Source organism: Scatophagus argus, chromosome 16, assembly GCF_020382885.2.
Source record: "Scatophagus argus isolate fScaArg1 chromosome 16, fScaArg1.pri, whole genome shotgun sequence".
Taxonomy (NCBI): domain Eukaryota; kingdom Metazoa; phylum Chordata; class Actinopteri; family Scatophagidae; genus Scatophagus; species Scatophagus argus.
Window position 1 is genome coordinate 22,013,662 of NC_058508.1, and position 18,384 is coordinate 22,032,045.

The window sequence follows — 18,384 nt, forward strand, 5'->3', positions numbered from 1 at the left end:
CGGGGGAAGTTCAATAAAAAGTGATATCACTTGAAAATACAGAGTATTGATTTATTGTCTTTTCCACAAAAATACATGAAAATGTTTAACAGCACAGTGTCAGACATCATAAATCATTTGAGAGTCACAAGGCTGGAAAAGTTTGCTGGCCATATCTGTCTTATCCTTATTTTTATTTTTGTTTGATGTTTATATTCTAAACTGATTCTTGTTCCCTTCTCTGAGAAATACTCAATCAAATCAGGCCCACGTTAAGCCCAAACAAAATGAAGATTTTTTTTTGTTTAGAAAAGGATCCCAAAAAAGCATTGAAGTTGAGTTGATAGTTAGGTCTGCTTTCTGCCAGTGCTATCAAATTTAACATCTTATGGGAAATTAGGGGAGGAAACTTATTTCATATTTTAATTGACATTGACCCGTTTTCTCCAAGGAGCAAATGAATGAATTTCAGTCTCTTTTCTTAAAGCTATTAAAGCTATAAAGAATAAATGTTACAAAAGTGCATTAATATGTGCTGAAAATTTCCCGTGCTGCAAAGATTACTGTTCTTATGTTCGATGATGTCACCTTTCCAGTAAGGTTGAGAAACAATAGGGCGTGGCTCTCCACAACGTCCCTGTAACTACGTCAGCCACGTGCTGACGTTATTCTCGGGGCGGGGCAATAAAGGCTTGTTTTTCAGTCCTACGAACTCGACGGTCTCCATTTTGTGAAGGCTGAGGAAGCAGGGTCGGTCGTCGTCCCCGTGAAAAGACAAAACCCAGAAACAACAACAGAAAAAGAAAGTTAGCCGACAGACCGCTCGCTAACCAAGTTATCATACGAAAGGAAATCAAATCTTATCGTATGTCCGGTATCCAGAACCTCCAAACTTTTGGTAAGTGGTTTTCATCAAACTGGACCGTGAGACAAGGTGGGGGGAAGGGCGAGTGTTAGCCAAGCTAATGTTAAGCTTTTTGCGTTCTTCGACGATTTATTTGCGTAATAGCGGATTTGGATATCCTCTTCAAAGCGTGATTATTAGAGTTGTCAGTTTGAATTAAACTCGCAACTCGGGTCTGGTCGCTTGTGTATAAAATTCCCAGTCTGGACTTGGGGATTTTGTCCGAGTAGCAGGCCTTTGCTAACTGTAAAAGGGCCGCCGTTTGGGCCTTCAGTTTGGTATCAACTCGTTAGCTTATTCTTCACATTTGTCTGAGTTGAGAAGGTTATGGTGTTATTATTGGGGGGAAAATACAACAATCGGGTCTCCTAGTCAACGTGTGTGTAATTTTGTGCTTTAGACCCGCGTTGCAAACGGAAGTTGCCATGTCATGATCGTTTTTTCCTTTTTTGTGATGGTTTAAGTGTTCTGCTTAGCAGTGGCTAACAAACGCGGCTGTAAGCTGTTGAGCTGTATATTTAGCATGTACGTCTGCGCAGTTCTTCTGAAATACGACCCGTCCAAAGAGCTCGGCCAGATGACAACACAAGATAAAGTGCTGATTTGGCAGTGCTATCTTAACAGTGGGGAGAATGTGCGTAAAACATGAGTGCGACTCCGCAATCTAATGTGATTTTTATAATTAGGGAGTGTAAGCTGTATAGAGCCTGTCATTTGTGTTATTTGAGTGTATTTTTTAGCCTGGTTTTATTTCTTATCAATCCATTGTTCTCTCTCTTCTCCAGACCCCTTTGCTGATGCAACTAAGGGTGATGACCGCCTCCCAGCCGGGACAGACGATTACATCCACATAAGAATCCAACAGCGGAACGGCAGGAAGACCCTCACTACTGTCCAGGGCATTGCTGCCGACTATGATAAGAAGAAGCTAGTCAAGGCTTTCAAGAAGGTACAAATCCAGGGCGTGGTCTGTTGTGAAAATGCTTTTTAATGGTTTCTTGTATGCTCTCAGCCTGAGCATCATCAGTTGCATTTGGCAGTGCTGTTTAGTTTCATGGGCAACCTGCCAGATTTGGACTGATGCAGGACGGTGTGTGTCGTCCTCCGGCCCACCCTACGCTGACTCATTGTTTTTGCCCTCTTTGACCCTAACAGAAGTTTGCTTGCAATGGGACAGTGATTGAGCACCCAGAGTATGGTGAAGTGATCCAGCTTCAGGGAGACCAGCGTAAGAATATCTGCCACTTCATTGTGGAGGTGGGTCTTATAAGATAATTTTCCTGTTTTAAGTAACCGAGTTGGCTTTGAAGTTGAGGTACAGATCGGATCAGAGCTTGTCTTAATTAATGTTCATTCATCTTTGCAGGTTGAACTGGCCAAGGAGGAGCAGCTCAAAGTCCACGGCTTCTAGAAGCTGCTAGCAGCCCTCTCCCCCTTCTGTCCTTGAAGGCCATTAAACTCCCCCTCCCCTCCTATGTGCTGCTGTTGCTCTTCCTCTTCCCCCCTGCAGCCCCACCAGCTCCTGTTAGCTAACACGTGAATTACCTCTGACAAACATGGGACTTTGTAATATCATTGCCCCCCTACAACACCAGGGGGCAGACTCGCTCCCATAAAGGCACACCACTTCAGCTCCACACAACATCAGGGATGAGTGGTGATGACCCTCCCACACACACACACCTCCTTCCTTTCCCCCTCGGTTATTTCCTTTTAAATTTTTTCTTTTTAGGATCTTGTGCCACAATAAGCAGGCACCATTTCGTGTAACTTTTTTGTTTTGTACTTCAAAGTGTTTCAATAAAACGATGAGTGTCCATATGTCAGTGGAGTGGTGTCATGGTGAATGGGGTGGGGGCTGGCTGTGTTTGTGGCTGAAACTGGTGCATTTCGAAGAACAAAGGCTGTGGGTGGGAGGGGGGCGTCTGCCACAGGAATTAGTTTCTGTAGTTTGCCAACATGAGTGACCTCCCCCTTCAGTCTGCTTTAGTGCACCACAATGCATTGTTTACCTGCCCAGTTGCCTGCTCTCAGGTTGCAGAGGAGTGAGGCTGTAAGGTGCTCACCTGCTTCATCATCCCATCCAGCTGATTTGCTTTGGGGTTTTTTTTCCCTGCCAATTTCAAGTATTGAAACCCAAAGGGTGTCAGGTGGTGGTCTTACTTTGGTCCATGTGAGGACTGTAAGGCAGCCTGGGGTTGTGGACACTTGACTTTACAATAATGCAATAATTTATAAACATGCGTAAAGATGTAGTGAAGCTGGAGTACTGCAGTAATGAACGAAGCCATGCTTATCCTTCGCTCCTGTGACTGAAGGTGATGGAGAGCCTGTATTGCATAATTCACATTTGGTTCAATAAAACTTCAGTAGTCGATAAGCATGTCCTGTTTTTTGTACGTGTGGGTGGCTTCACTTCAGCTTGAGGAGCTTTTTGGTGTCGGTCTGAAACATTTTAATGACATAAAGCATCACATTTATGGACGTGAACTGCATTTGAGTGACTTTCACCACACTGACTTCTGGTGCGTAGATCTGATTTTAGTCCTTTTTTCATATTTCTATTATGTGATATATACTTGAACTCCACTACAGTGGAGTTTCTACTCACTTACAGGTGGAAATTTTACACAGTAATTATTGACAAACAAATTGTTGAATGATACGTAAAAGAACAAAAAAGTCTGTAGGGGTGAAAATGAAGATTTTCAAACTGAATGAGGAGAACGAGTTTGTACAACATGTTGGACGATTTGGGTGGAATTCAGGACATTTTGAAGTCATTAAGAACTAAACGTCATCAAAAACAAAATCTGGTCGTGTTCATTTCGTTTTCTGAGTAAACTTTAATTCGTTGAACATTAAAACATTACACGATGCTTTTCCTTTTGGAGACTGTTTCCTTGTGTCTTTAAAGCACCGCCACAAGCATCAGATTTACTGCCCCATTCGCCGTACCGAGCGCCTATTTTGTCCCTTCCAGAGACCCGTCCGACTCCATGGCAACGCACCTACCGCCATAGCTAATCCCGTTTGTTTTCAGCTGCGGGCGGCAGAGTAAAAACACTCATTTTCTACAACTAGCGATACAAGAGGAACACGTGACTTTAATTTAAATGTACCAGCGTCCATATTTAGCACACAAGACGCTTTAATGAGAGTCCAGGCGCGGACAGGACGCTTAGCTGTTAGCACTGCTAGCTAACAGACCGTTTACAGAAACTGCACTCACCTCCATTTTAAGGTACGGACTTTCTTTTGAGTTTTGTTATTTCAGAACCGACAACAGCGTTTGATTTTCTCACTCTGGCTGCAAACTAGTTAGTTAGTAAGGGTACTCGAGTAGCTCAGTGTTTCAAGTATCTGTTCATACCGAACCGTGTACTCAGCGATGGCAACAGTATTTACGTAGACCCTTTGAAGTAAAGATACCAGTACATAGAGATTCCTCCGCTCTGTGGAAGAGTTCTGCTTTGTTTTAGCTGTCACATTGTTATATCGTATGTGCATCTCTAATCCGAGCTGCAGATACTTCATGTGCTCCTCGTGTTTTGATGCAAAACAAAAGCTGTTAAGCGTGGAGTAGAAAGTACAGTGAAGAAAGTTTCAGCCTTGTATTTATCTGTAAGATTCACAGAAGAAAACAAACTAAATAATTAGGATAGTAAAGCTGCTCAGCGCCTTTGGTCACCTGTCTGAATTCACAGATGTTGGTGTGAACCTTGCGTCAGTTACACGTGTCTTCCCGCAGACAGGCGATGCAGGTAAGAAAGAATCCTTCTGTCCGGACTCCATTCGTGAACCACCTGCTCGGATCCTCTCGGTCTGATGTGCTCACCTGCTTGCTTGGTCTGCTCCTCAGGTGTTGCCTGTTTGGGGGCTTGCCATCCCTCTCCCGGCTGTGCTCATGATAACTCTGAGCCTGTACATGATCGTCCTGGGGATTGGACTGTGGATCCGATCCTGCCTCAAGGTTGGTGCTGCTGGCTCAGTCACGGCTCCTTATGACAGTCTGTAACATGTGAGGCAAGGCAAGTATTATTAACGTGTCAACATTCAGACACAAGGCGAGGCAAGGTGCTTTACGGGGGCTTGGACGTACATGAACGATAAGACATTTCAGAACATTTTAATGTTAACAGTTCAATATTAAACAGAAATGACATCAGTCCAAGTGTGCATGTGTGTGTGAGACAAATAAAATGAGTTGTGTGTGCACTAAACTTGGAAGCACAAGTGGAAACAAACGGGAAAGAGGACTTTGAAGTCCAGTATCAACTCCAGTCACCATGTGGACAATGTGAAAACGTTTGTCTTTGGCGCCCCCTGGTGTTCAAATGATGCTCACTGCACCGGAAAGGCCGAGTCACGTCAGGTTTCTTCAGTATCTTAATCATCTGATGAGTCCAGGCTTGCACTGCTCCGGGAAAAAGTTTGTCAGAGTTGATTCACTTCATATTAACAGGTGATTGGAACAGCAGGGTATTGGATTGATTAATTTTCACTGAGGATTGTCTGAATTTTCTAAGAATAAGTCAGTCATTACACAGTTACTGTAATCATATTAAATTATACACAAAGTGGCTTTGATGATTCACAATAAATTGGTGAGCTTGACAGCTCAGTGTAGTAATTTCTTTAAAATGTGTTACTGGTGAATTTCTCCTTATTTTTAATCATTTTTTGTTTAATTCATGACCAAGACCACATATCATAACTATAAGTAATTAAATCAACACGGCGTTAGAACATGAAAGCAACAGGTGTTGTTTCTTCTGCTGGGGGATGTGGAAGGTGAATATTTTACTCATTAGTGATGTATGTTTGACCGACCCGCAATCCGTCTGTTATCAGTCGGAAAGTTCATTTTTATGGCCCAAACTGCAGATTAACCTGCGATCTGCACGTCACAATTATGCTTGATTTTTTTAAAAAAATGAGTTTTATCCTGACCTAAAATTTAACAAAGTACAAAGAGTTGAGTTGTGGTCACAGATCTGCTCATGTGGAAACGTGGAAAGTGATGCTGATTGTTGTTTTGTCCCTCCCAAAGGACCGCTGTTCTTCAGACTGCGCTGACTGCTGCCCAGACGTTTCCGTATGTGAGCAGTGCTTCAGGCTGGCACAGCTCTGTGACTGCAGTCTGCCGTCCGTGCAGTCATGTTGGACCGACAAGTGCCCCACTTCCTCTGTGAGTAGCCTCCAGTCAGAGGCGTGGACCACAGCATCACATCCACGTCAAAGACACGCAGTTATTTAAAGGGACAGTTCACCCAAAAATGAAATTCCGATAAGCTTTTCCACCAGGACATTTTATATTTATCTCACTGACAGACGTGTTTACATGGAAAAACCTTCTCTCTGCATTCTGGTCTTTTCATAAGCCGGAGGTTAGCATCACTGCTGGGTCTGTAAAACACTCACAGTCTCATGCTGTCGAGTCGACAGGAGACGCCGGCTTGTCAGCGTCACACAAACAGGCCTGAACTGCTTCTGCTCATCAGTAACGTTCCATAGCAACACTGTGTTACCACCAGCTGTCACACAACAGCAGGCAACATAACTGGCATGCGGTTTGTTTCTATTCTTTTTAAAATCAGGAGCATCCCGGGCAAAGAGCTCACCAGAGAAAGTTTAAATCTGTGGCTGGAGTGGACTCATGTTTTTCTGTCTGCTTGGTTCTCCCACAGTGTGCCAAGTGGGACTGTGCCTGCACCTGCCAGCCTCCTGAGTGCGAGTCCTGCAACTGTCTCTGCTTTGAGATCAGGATCAGGTAGAAGAACGGGACGGGAGCGCACCGATTTCCACGGTCAACTGACTGACCGACCACACAAGCTGAAGTCCTGCGGTGCTTCTCTCAGGAGGACAGAGGAGTTCATGAGCTGTTCTGCTGCGAGCCACCGGGGGGCGAGCTCTCATGTCACAGCAGGAGATGAAGCGTTTGATACCACAGCACATCAGGATGCTCCCCTTTTTAATGACTTTATTCTATATTTTCATGCTAATATTACACACACAAAGTGCTTGAAGAAGAGCCAATTAGGCCCCAAAATTCTCTACTTTGTAGTATGACAGAAGAGATGTTCTTGTGTTAAATCTGATGTTCTCAGATTTGCTTGTGCTCAGTGTGTATCATCACTTGCAAAATGCCAAAACTCACCTTTAAAAGTAGAAGGAACACTCGCATTACTGTGAGGGAGACGGTTTTATTTTCCATATGAGACGACAGCTGGTGTGGTGTCTTTTTATTTATGATGAAACAGTAAATCTGACTGCACAGTCTTTTCACTTTGACTGAACCCCAGCGTGATCAAAGCTGGTTTTTTTGATCCCGTCGGTGTTTCTGGAGGTGCTTTTTCTGTCGTCTGTTCGGACTTGACGCCTTCTGTGGTCCTGAATGTTCGTCTCCTTCAAAATTACCATAAACTAGTAATGAGTTGGCAGCTCTGTGTATGTAATTACTGCATTTATGTCTGGCAAGTTCAGTTGAAAGAAACAATCCAAGCGCATGTTTTCTGTGTGTGTCTTTAATTTCATAGATGTTAATCAGTGGGCAATAATATTGTTCCACAATACACACACACACACAAACACACCCTGACAGCATAAAGAAAAATGTCTGAAGCAAGGAATCGAAAAAGGATTTTCACTTCATTTAAAGGTTTAAAGTTCATTACAGTTATTCCCTTCAGATAGTACAGTCGCTCTTTATGGTGCATGACAACATGAGGTAGATGATGGACAGGCCGGTCAGGTTACTGTGTTGCTCAGATATCTTTAGGTTTATTTTCCAATCTAATCCTGTTGTGGAGAAGGAGCAACTAATTTCAGCAGTTAAAATATATAACAAAGAGTGCACAGATTTAACATTGTGTTGATTAAAAATCGACAAGGTGCAGATATCCCAACAGTCCGTGTTGCTTCAAAAACCATGAACAGCGAGGCTGCTTTCATACATCTGTTCAGTACTTCTTTAAAAACGTCTTCATTTCACACCTTTCACATTACACTGGATGCACTTAATGTCCAAAAAAAGAAAAGTCAAGCTTATGATAACAGAGATCAATCATGTTTCATTACAGAGTAGTGAAGCGGGCTGAGCGTTGAGCAGTTCCTGCCTGACCCCCTTGTGAACGACGGGGTCACAGCCTTGTGTTCACAGTCAGCCTTTCACACTGCATTCAGCACAGGGCTAATGAAGCTCTCCCTCACTGGCCCTTTAGACTCTAGTCTAAGGCATGCTGACCCTGCAGCAGGGCCACAGTAAAACCTCATCCTGCATGACGACATTTGCGGCGTGTGCCAGTGAACGTGCAGACTGACTTATGGAGCCCGGGGCTTAAGGCTGATTCATGGTCAGTCGCTCCACAGTGTGGGTTAACCAGCTGTCTGTGCAGCTGAACCATCAATCAGCATGCGAGTTGTCTGTGAAGGTTCTCAGTCATCCAGGTCATGGTAGTCTTAGGTGCCTGAAGCAAAAAGAAAGTGGACTTGTTTCAGGTTCTTGGAACAGCCTCAGGGTCGGCCCCTGGTTACCAGTGTGTGCTTCAGGGCCAGCTAACAGCCCAGGGTGATGAATATGCAGTGTGAAAGGCAGAATGGAAGTGCTTGATGTTTGAGTGTCCTGTTGAACAGAACTGCCTCACAAAACCCTGCCAGCTTCACTACTCTGCTGCTCACCAACAGAGAAGGAATCAAGTCAATGATTAGTTGATGCAGCTTAAAGCTGACGTTGTCCCTCAAAGTCAAGGTTGCTTATATTCATCTGAGCTCATGACATCACGTAAATCACTATTTACAGATCAAGTTTCTACGAGAAGAGGGGGAGACAGGCGGAGAGGACGAGGAGATGGACAAAGAAGAGGAAGGGCGAGTGGGCAGAAGTGGCCCCAGAGGTGGTGGCCATGCTGGTCGGCGTGGAGGTGCTGTTGACGTTGGAGGATGGAGATAAGAACGTTCCCAGTGTCGCAGCCAGGAATCTCTCAAAGACGCTCAGCTTGGTGAAGACCATCATTGACTCTCGTGTTTGAATGGTGGTGTTGTTCGCCATTGGTAGCACGGCTGCCTGGAACCAAGAGCCGTCCAGCTTACACATCAACGGGCCGCCAGAATCTCCCTGAACAAACAGGCAGGAAGGACACGTTCAAGTCCAACATGTTTGTGATTTTGTGTCCCGAGCGGTCACACCTTTTGTCATTACTCACCTGCTCCAGTGTAAAGGAACCTGTGCAAATGTTGTCACTCGATGATGTGTTCCCACAGTTCACCACTGAGGTCTGGAACTCCTGCAGAACTTGTTCCTCTGATGGAAAAAGTGATTAAATGAGAAAAGGTTCCACATTCCAGTGTGTTAATGCCAAAAGCAAAGTGCAGTGGCCTGACTTTAAACCGAAAGCGGTGAGATGATGAGAGCTGTGTGTTGCGGACTCACCCCCTCCTCGTCCGGAGCTCCAGCCAGCAGCCCAGCACGTGGAGCCCACAGTGAAGGTCCGTCCGCTGTCCAGGCAGATGGGCTGGATGTAGTCGGACAGGGTGGGCTGCGTTGCCAGCTGCAGCACTGCTACGTTAGACCCAGTGAGGTTGCTCAGAGTGATATTTGTCACATTCAGTGTCACCTCAAAGGGATTGGATCCATTCTGTTTCAAGCGACCCAAAACCACAGTCCATTCAGAAGGTACGGGAGAACTGGGGGATAAAATGAGCTGGATTAGGAACTTTGGAAGACTCAGAACTTACTGCAAGGACCAGACCTTCATAGACTCTCAAGAGTCCTATAGGATACGTCAGAACTTTTGCTTCTTCTAGCAGTCGCTGATTTACGCTCATTTCAGCGTTAAATCAAAAGCTGCAGTAAATCTGACCGTGTGTTGTGTTAAGATCATGATTACGTTTGCCACAGATTATTTATTATCGACAGCCGTGTGGTTTTTCCCATCACAGCATGTTGTTAGCTTTGCTGTTCTGTTGCTGTTGCTCTTCAGACTTTCATTTCAACAAAGGCCTTTTGAAATGAGTTGAAAAAAACTGTTGCGACAGCCGACCGTACAGCAGCATCCGAAATAATCAGAAGCAAATGGAAGCATAACTAAACTTAACACTCTGCCACTTTTTACTGCAGTTCTGTGTGTGGTTTGTCCAAACGGGGTTGCCATACCAAGCTGTCCAAGATGGCGGACACAAGCTGCTGGCACGGCTCGTTCCTTTTCGGTAAACTGTGATCAAAAATGTTTCATTCTGTTCTCAACCCTGAACATACCGTCATGAATTCACGGCAGGTGTCTCACCTTGAGAAGCAGTCGGCGTTGCTCAGCACAGCGTCCAGGGACACCAGAGTCCCCCCGCACGTATGATTTCCATTCTTCTGCAGGCTTGCCATCCATGGCCAAATGCCAGCAGATGCCACCGAGCTTCCTCCCAGAATGCGTGAATTCATTGGGGCTTGACCGCAGACCACAGCTGGAGGGAGAAGCAAAAGGTTTTTTAAGAAGCCTTGTGAACGCTGAGCAGAATCTGCAGTTCCATCAGTACAAAATCAAGTTGTTCGGTCAGACTTTGCTCAAACCCATACAACCTTATTTCAAGTTACAGTGAAGAACCCAAAGTTGTTAGACATGGAATAGTTCTGCTGTCGGGGTTAGGGTTCCTCTGCGTCACACAGCGTTAATGAAGTGACGGAACAAGCTGATTCAGAAGACAAATGAAGTGTGGAGAAAAAGATCTGGTTTTAAAGCACTCCAGGGGAAATAGGTGGTAGGACTCACGCTTGGCTGTGGTTGTTGGAGGGACGGTGGTTGGTGCTGGTGGCAACCCGCTGCAGGTGACACTGAGGTCGCTGTCGGTCCCAGTGGACGTGAAGGTGACGAAGCCCGGCTGGTTGCTGGTGATCTGACTGTTGATCCAGGACTGGTACTGGGACACTCGGGCGTAGACTCCAGGGAAATTAGGCAGGGCGCACCCATTTCCAAAGCTCACGACTCCCTCCTGGATCCAGCGACCGTTCTGCTTGCTCACCATCGGACCACCTGAATCCCCCTTTGAGGAGAGAAACTTTTAGGAGAAGGAGTCTTTGCAGGACACAAAATCTGACACAAACACAGGTGTACAAATAGTCACCTGACACGAGTCCCTCCCTCCGGTGCGAAGCCCAGCGCAGATCATGTTGTCCGTGATTGAGCCCACCCCGTAGTCGCAGTTACACTGCCTGTTCCCCACGATCGGCACCTCCACCTCCATCAGATTTTGTGGGGAAGGAAGCGGAACTGAAAAAGACACAAATTCAGGTCAACCACCGAACTTCAAAACAAAGTACAGGAATCTGTTGTCACTCTTGGATGGACAGGACAGAGACGGGGACGCAACTTCTAACTAAAAACCATGTTGTTAGTGACCTTCTGGTCCCGTTAAAGTTGTTTTTGCTCTTTACATCACAAAGAATTCAATCCAGTTCAGTTTATTTATAGTTGTCTCATGACACTTTCCAGTCAGAGCAGGTCGAGACCAAACTCTCGCCAGATTTCCATTAAATTTGTGGTGGAAATTCAAGAGGATGAGTCTTAATATTTCGGCTGATTGTTGACCTTCCTCTTGCCACCATCAAGAGACAAATTATTATCAAAATGTAGAGCCCAAACTACACAAGACATTTTAACAGTTTTAACAGGAACCAAGTTTATAAAACCAGGTATTTTAACCCTGACCAAATGGTTTTTGTGCCTAAACCAGCACTTCAGCTTTGTCAAACCCTTAAATACACGTTTGAACACATCAAATGTAACAGTGGCAACTTTTATTGTGGCGGTTGTGTTGTGTCACGACTAACGGATGTGATTTGGTAAGAAAGCCCTGATGTAAATAAAACTTTTCCTTGTTTGCCAGAAATTTCTCAAATTGCATTCAATGACTCTTCTTCCAGAACAGAAAAGGTCAGTTACCTTCATGTTTTTACTCCTGTTTAACACTTTAAATTGTGTTTTACTCAAAATATCCCCACCATAAGGGGAAAAGAGCAACCAGATTTTCACATTGAAGTGCTGGTGAAAACACAGTTGTGGTCACACTGTGTCCCACTGAACATAAAGGTAATCCAGTCCTTCTCAGACCCACCTCCAGATCCGATGTTGCCCCAGCCGGTGACCCAGGAGTCGGTGCCGCTGAAGAAGGTGCTGCCCGGGGCGGCCAGGCACACCGGCAGGATGAAGTTGGTGAAGGTCACGGTTGAGGAGAGCCTCAGGAGGGCGATGTCGTTGTCGTTAGTGTTCGAGTTGTAGTTGGGATGTCTGATGATTTGTGCTACGGTCCGAGACACCTCGTTAGGGTTCAATCCCTGTTGACTCTGGCGACCCAGATACACAATCAGTCCACTTGTGCTGGTGCTGAGGCAAACACAAGAGAACCAGAACAAAGGACAAAGTTGGTAGTTTGCATGTAGTATGTAAATGATGTATACATTTTACGTAAATAAACCACATTATAGGACTGAATACACTATAGCTTACTTGGAAGGATGTGCACATATCTTGTTTTTAGTTTTAATACACTTTAGTTTGTATCCTATTTTCTATTTTTTTTTGCTACTTGTTCATTCCTGTCCTTGTTCCGTCCTGAGATGCTGCAATACTCAAATGTCCCCTCTGGGGATCAATAAAGGATTATTTTATCTTATCTTATCGCTCTCTCAGTTACTTGTTCACATGTTCAGTAATTTCTCTCCGTTTAGTGAGTCCCGTTATGTGAGTTGGTCCCTAACATGAATGATTTTCCATTCGGGGTTTTGTTCATTAATATTCTTTTTACTGTCAGGTTGGCAGCATGTATGAAAACGCATGATTTTCTCCTTTTGAGTTTTAGTTCAGTTCTTTCCTGCTTTGTTTTGAAGGTTTCTCTCCTCGTGTGTCGTGTTTTGCTTCACACTTCCTCTCTTTAGGCCCTCCCACCTTTTTGACGGTTAATTAGGTTCACCTGTCGGTTCACCTGTCCATCCCTGGTGGACTTGGGTCTGTGTTTTTGCCTCACTCTTTGTGATTCTGGTCTTTGTTTGGTGTGTCTGCTCGTCTCCTGCTTCTGGATTTTGGATTTTTCCTGCTCGCTGTGGATATTCCTGCCAGTTTTGTTTTGATATATTATGATAGATCAGGCTACCCACAATTATATATCAAGTCATTTAAAGGAGTTGCATGTTTACCAGCTGCAACGTTACAATGATGAACACATCAGTTAATCAATAATTACAATCCCATAATATAACATACCTGATTCTGAAATGTGTCTTTCTGCATAATGAGTACTTTAGTAGTATAATTTAATGCCAGTACATTTGCACTTTGCAATACTTTCTTTTAGTATTTTTTGCCCCATAGTAATAGTTTTACTTTGGTAAACTAAGGATCCCAGGTTGGCCCCGCCCTCACGGCTCACCTGGGGAAGCAATGAGCAGCAGTCAGCACCCATTGGTTGTTAATGAGGGAACCTCCACAGAAGTGCCCACCTCGGTGCAGACTGGCCTGCCAGGGCCAGCTGCCTTCAGGGGCCACCTGTCCGCCGACGATCCTGGTGTTGAGCGGAGGCTTGCCACACACTGAGGAGACACACAGACAGTAAAGCAGTGAGGGAGGCGTCCCTGGATGGCCACAGCGGCTCCTGATGCGTCCTCAGCATCGCAAAACTTCGGCTGTCAGCAGAGGATCACGTCTGGGATCACTTCAGAATTACATGCTTCACATGCTTTTACTTGCTGTCTTTGATGAAACGATCAACCAAAGTCCCAACAACATGTTTAACATGCCAGAAAGAAAACTTTGACTTACCATTCAGTTGTGAGTGAGACTCTGAAAAACAGAACAGAAAAACAGCTCGTGTTGGAATTCAGGTTACAAACTAAAACAGCTTTGTAAATAAAGACAGACTTCAGTCAAGTCACTCTGACGAGGTGGTGAACCTCGTCAAACAAAGATTTTATTTGATGAGTGATGCTGTCCTCCTTCAGGAGAGAGAAAATCGTTTTCCCGGTACAGAAAAGGATTTCAATAACCAAAATTTATCTTCATATTCACATATATTTCATCCCTTTATATTTTTTAGGTGTTTTTTCTTTTCTGCGACTTTCAAAGTTCCAGTCAGGCTCCACCCAAGGCGACCCTCCACCTTCCGCCTTAGTCAAACATGATGTTTAATAATGAACACAGACAGGTTGGTCCAGTATAAGTGCTTACTTTGTTGAAAGTATACAAACATGCACCAGAACTGTGTCATGGGTACACAAAAAGATGTCCCTGAAGCAACAGTAATGATTAATGACTGGAAAACACGGATCATGCTGATGGTGAGTACGATGATGATGAGTATGTCAGGTTTATCAGGTTGTTGGGTCTGTTGCCCTGCGGCAGCAAGTCATCTGGTGGCCATCGAGCTGGTTTTACTGCCTGTCTGAGGGAATTGTTAGCATACTCTCATGGCCACAATGAACCCAGAGTTAGGACTTACAGGAAACACAGAAAACATTCATGGAATCAGCTAAGCCCCCTGGTGGCTGGCTGCAGTACAGCTCCTAAGCCCCTCCCCCTCCATGTTAACAGATGGGACACGAGCCAAACTAAAAACTCAAAGTACACGTCAAATAAATTTTTTCCAAAGACGGTTTCTGTCATTTTAGGCAGTTCTTATCAAGCTGATGTTTGTTCAGGTGTTCATTTTTATGATCATTTTGGCTTTAATTAGTTATTTGATGTCATGAAAAGGGTGCGGCTCGACCTCCTGATCACTACTGCACAGACTCTGGCTCCAAATGACATCACCAGAACAGAATGGCAGCACTCGTTTCAGGGATGTTTTAGCTCCATTTTGTACTGTGAGAGGAAGTAAAGATGCATCGGCCATCTTTATGTGCTGTTTGCACAAGAGTATACAAACAACAAGTTTATGTGATGTTCCAGATGTTCCCGCTTCACAGGCAGTGTGTGTACGAGCAGATTCTTTGTCGACATTCATTGTTTTTGATGAAAACTACAAATCAACTGCATTTGTTAAAAACATTTGTGCTCATCAGAAACACGTTTTTTTAAAAAAAAAATGTTTATGTTTTTTAAATTCAGACATCTGTGAATCTTTACTTCAAATGTCTCTGTTCTCATAAGGAATGTCCTTTTCATTGTTGTGCCACCACAATGACAGACGTGGAGGAGGTGACGCTCACCTTTAATGACAGACGTATGACTGCAGACAATCACTGTTTGACACCCTGTGTTAATGGTCTACGCTGCCGTTGTCAGGTCCAGTTCCTGATGAACATGGAAACAGTTGTGTAATGTCGTTTTAGAACTAATCTCCGTGCTGTAATTGGAGGGAGGGATCGAGTTCTGCTTTTCCACACTTTGTCAAGCATCCAGTGAGAAAAGGCTCTGCTGCTGTGGTGTGGGAGGTGACGAACTGCTCAGTAAACATTTTGCAATCAGAAGCTTAACGAGGTGTTTCTCCACATTAACCTGAAACCCACCTGCTGAACACATTCCTGTGGCCAGCGATAACAGGAATGGGAGGTCACAGTCATCCATTAAACAGGCTAACCAGCCCACAAACACCTGAACACAAAGTCATAAGGCTACAAATTCACCAGATTCATTTTGAACTTAACTTCTCACAGCATGTTTGCTCTGATTTCTCTTCATTCTTATTGACTGTGTTTGTTAGTTGATCTCCTTGTTGTGGGGAGCACAAGACTGAATCTAACTGTGAGTCTGCACACCAGAGAGTCCTGAAAACCCAGCGTTTACACTCACTTCTTCTCGATTGAAGCCTGGCAGTTGGCTAAATGAGTAATAACTCAAGGAGCAACGTTTAAAGCCTCTCCAAAGGGAGTAAACTGAACACAGCTGAGTGTCATCAGTCACAAACGAGTCTCAACAAGCACTAAAACAATCTCAGCTTTAAACTGAACTCTGTTTTAAATAAAGGCAGAGGAGGACTCAGGTCCATCAGAAGAGCAAACCTCAGGTGCACGTAGATATGGAAGCCTTCAGAAGTCAAAAGATCAGGAGTAAAACCTTTAAGAACGTGTGTGAGGATGTTGTCATCCACAGTGACTGGCAGGCTGAACAGTTTTAACACAGACTGGCAACAGGAAGTGACCGTGACGTGATCCTCCCCCGGGCCACAGTGAGGAGCTCACCTCAGAAGGTGTCCACATGAGACGTGAAACTGAAGACATTTCATCCGTTTTGGAAGTGTGGACCTTTCAGAAGGACGTTTCAAACTTGTCTTTCCTCTAAACTCACCTGATGGCTCACAGGTAGCTTTGCAGCTGATGTGCTGTCATATTTCCCCAACATTTGAACAGATGGCACAAAGACTTTCTGACATTAAATTAAATCTTTTTTCTTGCTTTTAAACAATTTCTTCCTGCAGATTTTGGTTGGGCGTCACAGGATCCGAACTCATTTTGAGTGCAGGACCTTTTCACTCTTAAACTTTCTTCTGTAAAGTCTCTTAATTAATTCTTAATGACTCAGTGTTTTCCCCCTCAGAGGTGGTCAGCAGAGCTTAAACCTGATTGGTTCAGGTGTGTGCGGCGAGGAGGCTCCTTACCTTGTGTCAGGAGAGTCAGCAGAGTCGCCACACAGATCACTTTGATGAGAGCCATGACTGAGTCCATGTCCGCCGATGTGCCGCGGCATAAATAACCTCCTCTCTCCTCCTCCTCTCCTCCCTCTCTCCTCCCCGGCAGACCTGTTCAGGGACACACCCAGCGCCTCACCTGTTTTCACCACATGTGTGTGTGCCTCTGAGTTCAGTACGTACACTCGGGTACTTTGTGTTTCCGGTGCACTTGAGGAAAATGTTGTACCTTTATTACACACCTGTAGTCACCTGTTCAGACTCCACATTAAGAAACAGCTTGAAAAACACGTCACAGAGGAAAGCTTTGTGTGAAACCTGTTGTCACATTTCGGATGTCCCCTCGTGATGTCTTTCACATCTGCATTTAAAAAGCGATAAAAGACAAGTTGGGCCCGACACCTCTGGTTATTTCTTTATTTCTTTAACCATAAATCTTTGCACATCTTTCCAGTTTGCTGAAGGAGGAATAGGTGGCAGGAATAGGAAATTGTGACTGTACAGCTCGTTTTAACAGCTTTAAAAACACATGATGTCCATCCATTATCTGCCACGGCGGGGGTCTCTGACCCCAGGGGCCTCTGGCACACCTGGACAGGTCATCAGCTCATTGCAGAGACATCATTCACGCCTGCGAGCAATTTAGGGCCACCAGTCAGACTAATCTGCCTGTCTTTGAACTGCAGGAAGAAATAACTGGAGGAAACTCGGAAGATATTTTATGTTTAAGTACACAAACTGCAATCCTCAGTGAGTCAGACACGATGACCTGAAACCAAAGCCTGCCTGTAAGGAAGGAAACCAATCTAAAAACTGATTGGATGATGAGTAGGACCGTGAAGTGACAGTAACAGTTTTCTGACACGTCCGTGATGTAAATCTGACCTCTAATCAAGATATCCGCAGTTCATTTCCCTTGTTACATGATAATTTGTTCATTTAATAAATAATAACCATTAACCAAACATCCACCATGTTTCTGTGTAAACGACAGCTGAGTCGGTACGTCGGGTACCAAAGAAATTCAGATCGAAAAAGGTGATGTCACATCTTTTAAAAGAACATTTCAGCACAGTCAGTCAAACCTGATCCACACAAACACCCACACACTCCTGAAGGAGCAGATTAGCTCTTCTGTTTCCTCTTTGCATGTTCTAACTTTATCATTGATTGCTGCCTAATGAATCATGAACAATTTCCATTATAAATACTGGAAATCAAGTTGTTATAAAGGTTGGTCACTCAGAAAACATTTCAATAATCATTTGAGAAACACGCTAAAGTCAAATCTGTGGAAAAATGCTTAAAGGATTATTGACAGAACCTCACTTTGAACCGCACACACGGAGGTTTCGAGTAATGACTCATCATGAGTTTACGGAAGATAAATAAACTACAGTTTAGTTCCTGGAGGTGACGTAGATGAACCTTGACGAAACTGATTGACAGCTGCTCATCGAGGAGAGCTGAACTGATCAAACTGTCTCTGACTGAACAAACAGCCAGCATCTCTTCCATCAGATCAGTGAAGAAGAAGAGCAGGAAGAAACGGCATGAAGTGCCAAACACCCCGAATGCCCTGACTAACTAAACATCTCTCAGCCGACATTTAGGGCTCACAGTGAGTCAGGCTGAAGTGACTGTACGGTGGAATCCCCATGTTTTATTGTGTTGGAAGACATAAAGTAAAAGTACTGATATCCATCCATCCATCCATTTTCTACACCACTTATCCGTCAGGTTCGCAGGAGGACTGGAGTCTATCTGATATCACCATGCTTAAACATTCAATTACAAAAGCACACAAATATTATCAGTCAAATGTCAGTTGCCACCTCTGACTCGTTTAGCACCACAAGATTTCCAACCAGGGGCACCTGACTCGCTGTATATCC

At 44.4% G+C, this 18,384-nt stretch overlaps 3 protein-coding genes across 3 annotated transcripts; 2 read left to right on the plus strand and 1 right to left on the minus strand.

Annotated features, from left to right (window-relative positions):
• The first annotated feature begins 657 nt into the window (after positions 1-657).
• On the plus strand, positions 658-2,704 carry eif1 (eukaryotic translation initiation factor 1). The gene is made up of 4 exons (XM_046414655.1): positions 658-877; positions 1,669-1,832; positions 2,039-2,140; positions 2,250-2,704. Exons 1-4 carry the CDS (start codon positions 847-849, stop codon positions 2,292-2,294), a joined length of 342 nt encoding a protein of 113 aa, XP_046270611.1. The 5' UTR covers positions 658-846; the 3' UTR covers positions 2,295-2,704.
• A 1,156-nt stretch (positions 2,705-3,860) lies between these two features.
• si:ch211-198p11.6 (guanine nucleotide-binding protein subunit gamma 4) lies at positions 3,861-7,392 on the plus strand. The gene is made up of 5 exons (XM_046414656.1): positions 3,861-4,127; positions 4,591-4,647; positions 4,746-4,856; positions 5,937-6,074; positions 6,574-7,392. The coding sequence occupies exons 2-5, from the start codon at positions 4,642-4,644 to the stop codon at positions 6,658-6,660; spliced, it is 342 nt and encodes a 113-aa protein (XP_046270612.1). The 5' UTR covers positions 3,861-4,127; positions 4,591-4,641; the 3' UTR covers positions 6,661-7,392.
• A 123-nt stretch (positions 7,393-7,515) lies between these two features.
• zgc:100868 (uncharacterized protein LOC554458 homolog) lies at positions 7,516-16,640 on the minus strand. Its single transcript, XM_046414654.1, has 10 exons — positions 16,460-16,640; positions 13,687-13,707; positions 13,298-13,457; positions 11,987-12,255; positions 10,997-11,142; positions 10,645-10,915; positions 10,168-10,339; positions 9,315-9,568; positions 9,088-9,185; positions 7,516-8,999 (listed from the first exon to the last, which is right to left on the minus strand). The coding sequence occupies exons 1-10, from the start codon at positions 16,524-16,526 to the stop codon at positions 8,694-8,696; spliced, it is 1,764 nt and encodes a 587-aa protein (XP_046270610.1). The 5' UTR covers positions 16,527-16,640; the 3' UTR covers positions 7,516-8,693.
• Positions 16,641-18,384: the final 1,744 nt, after the last annotated feature.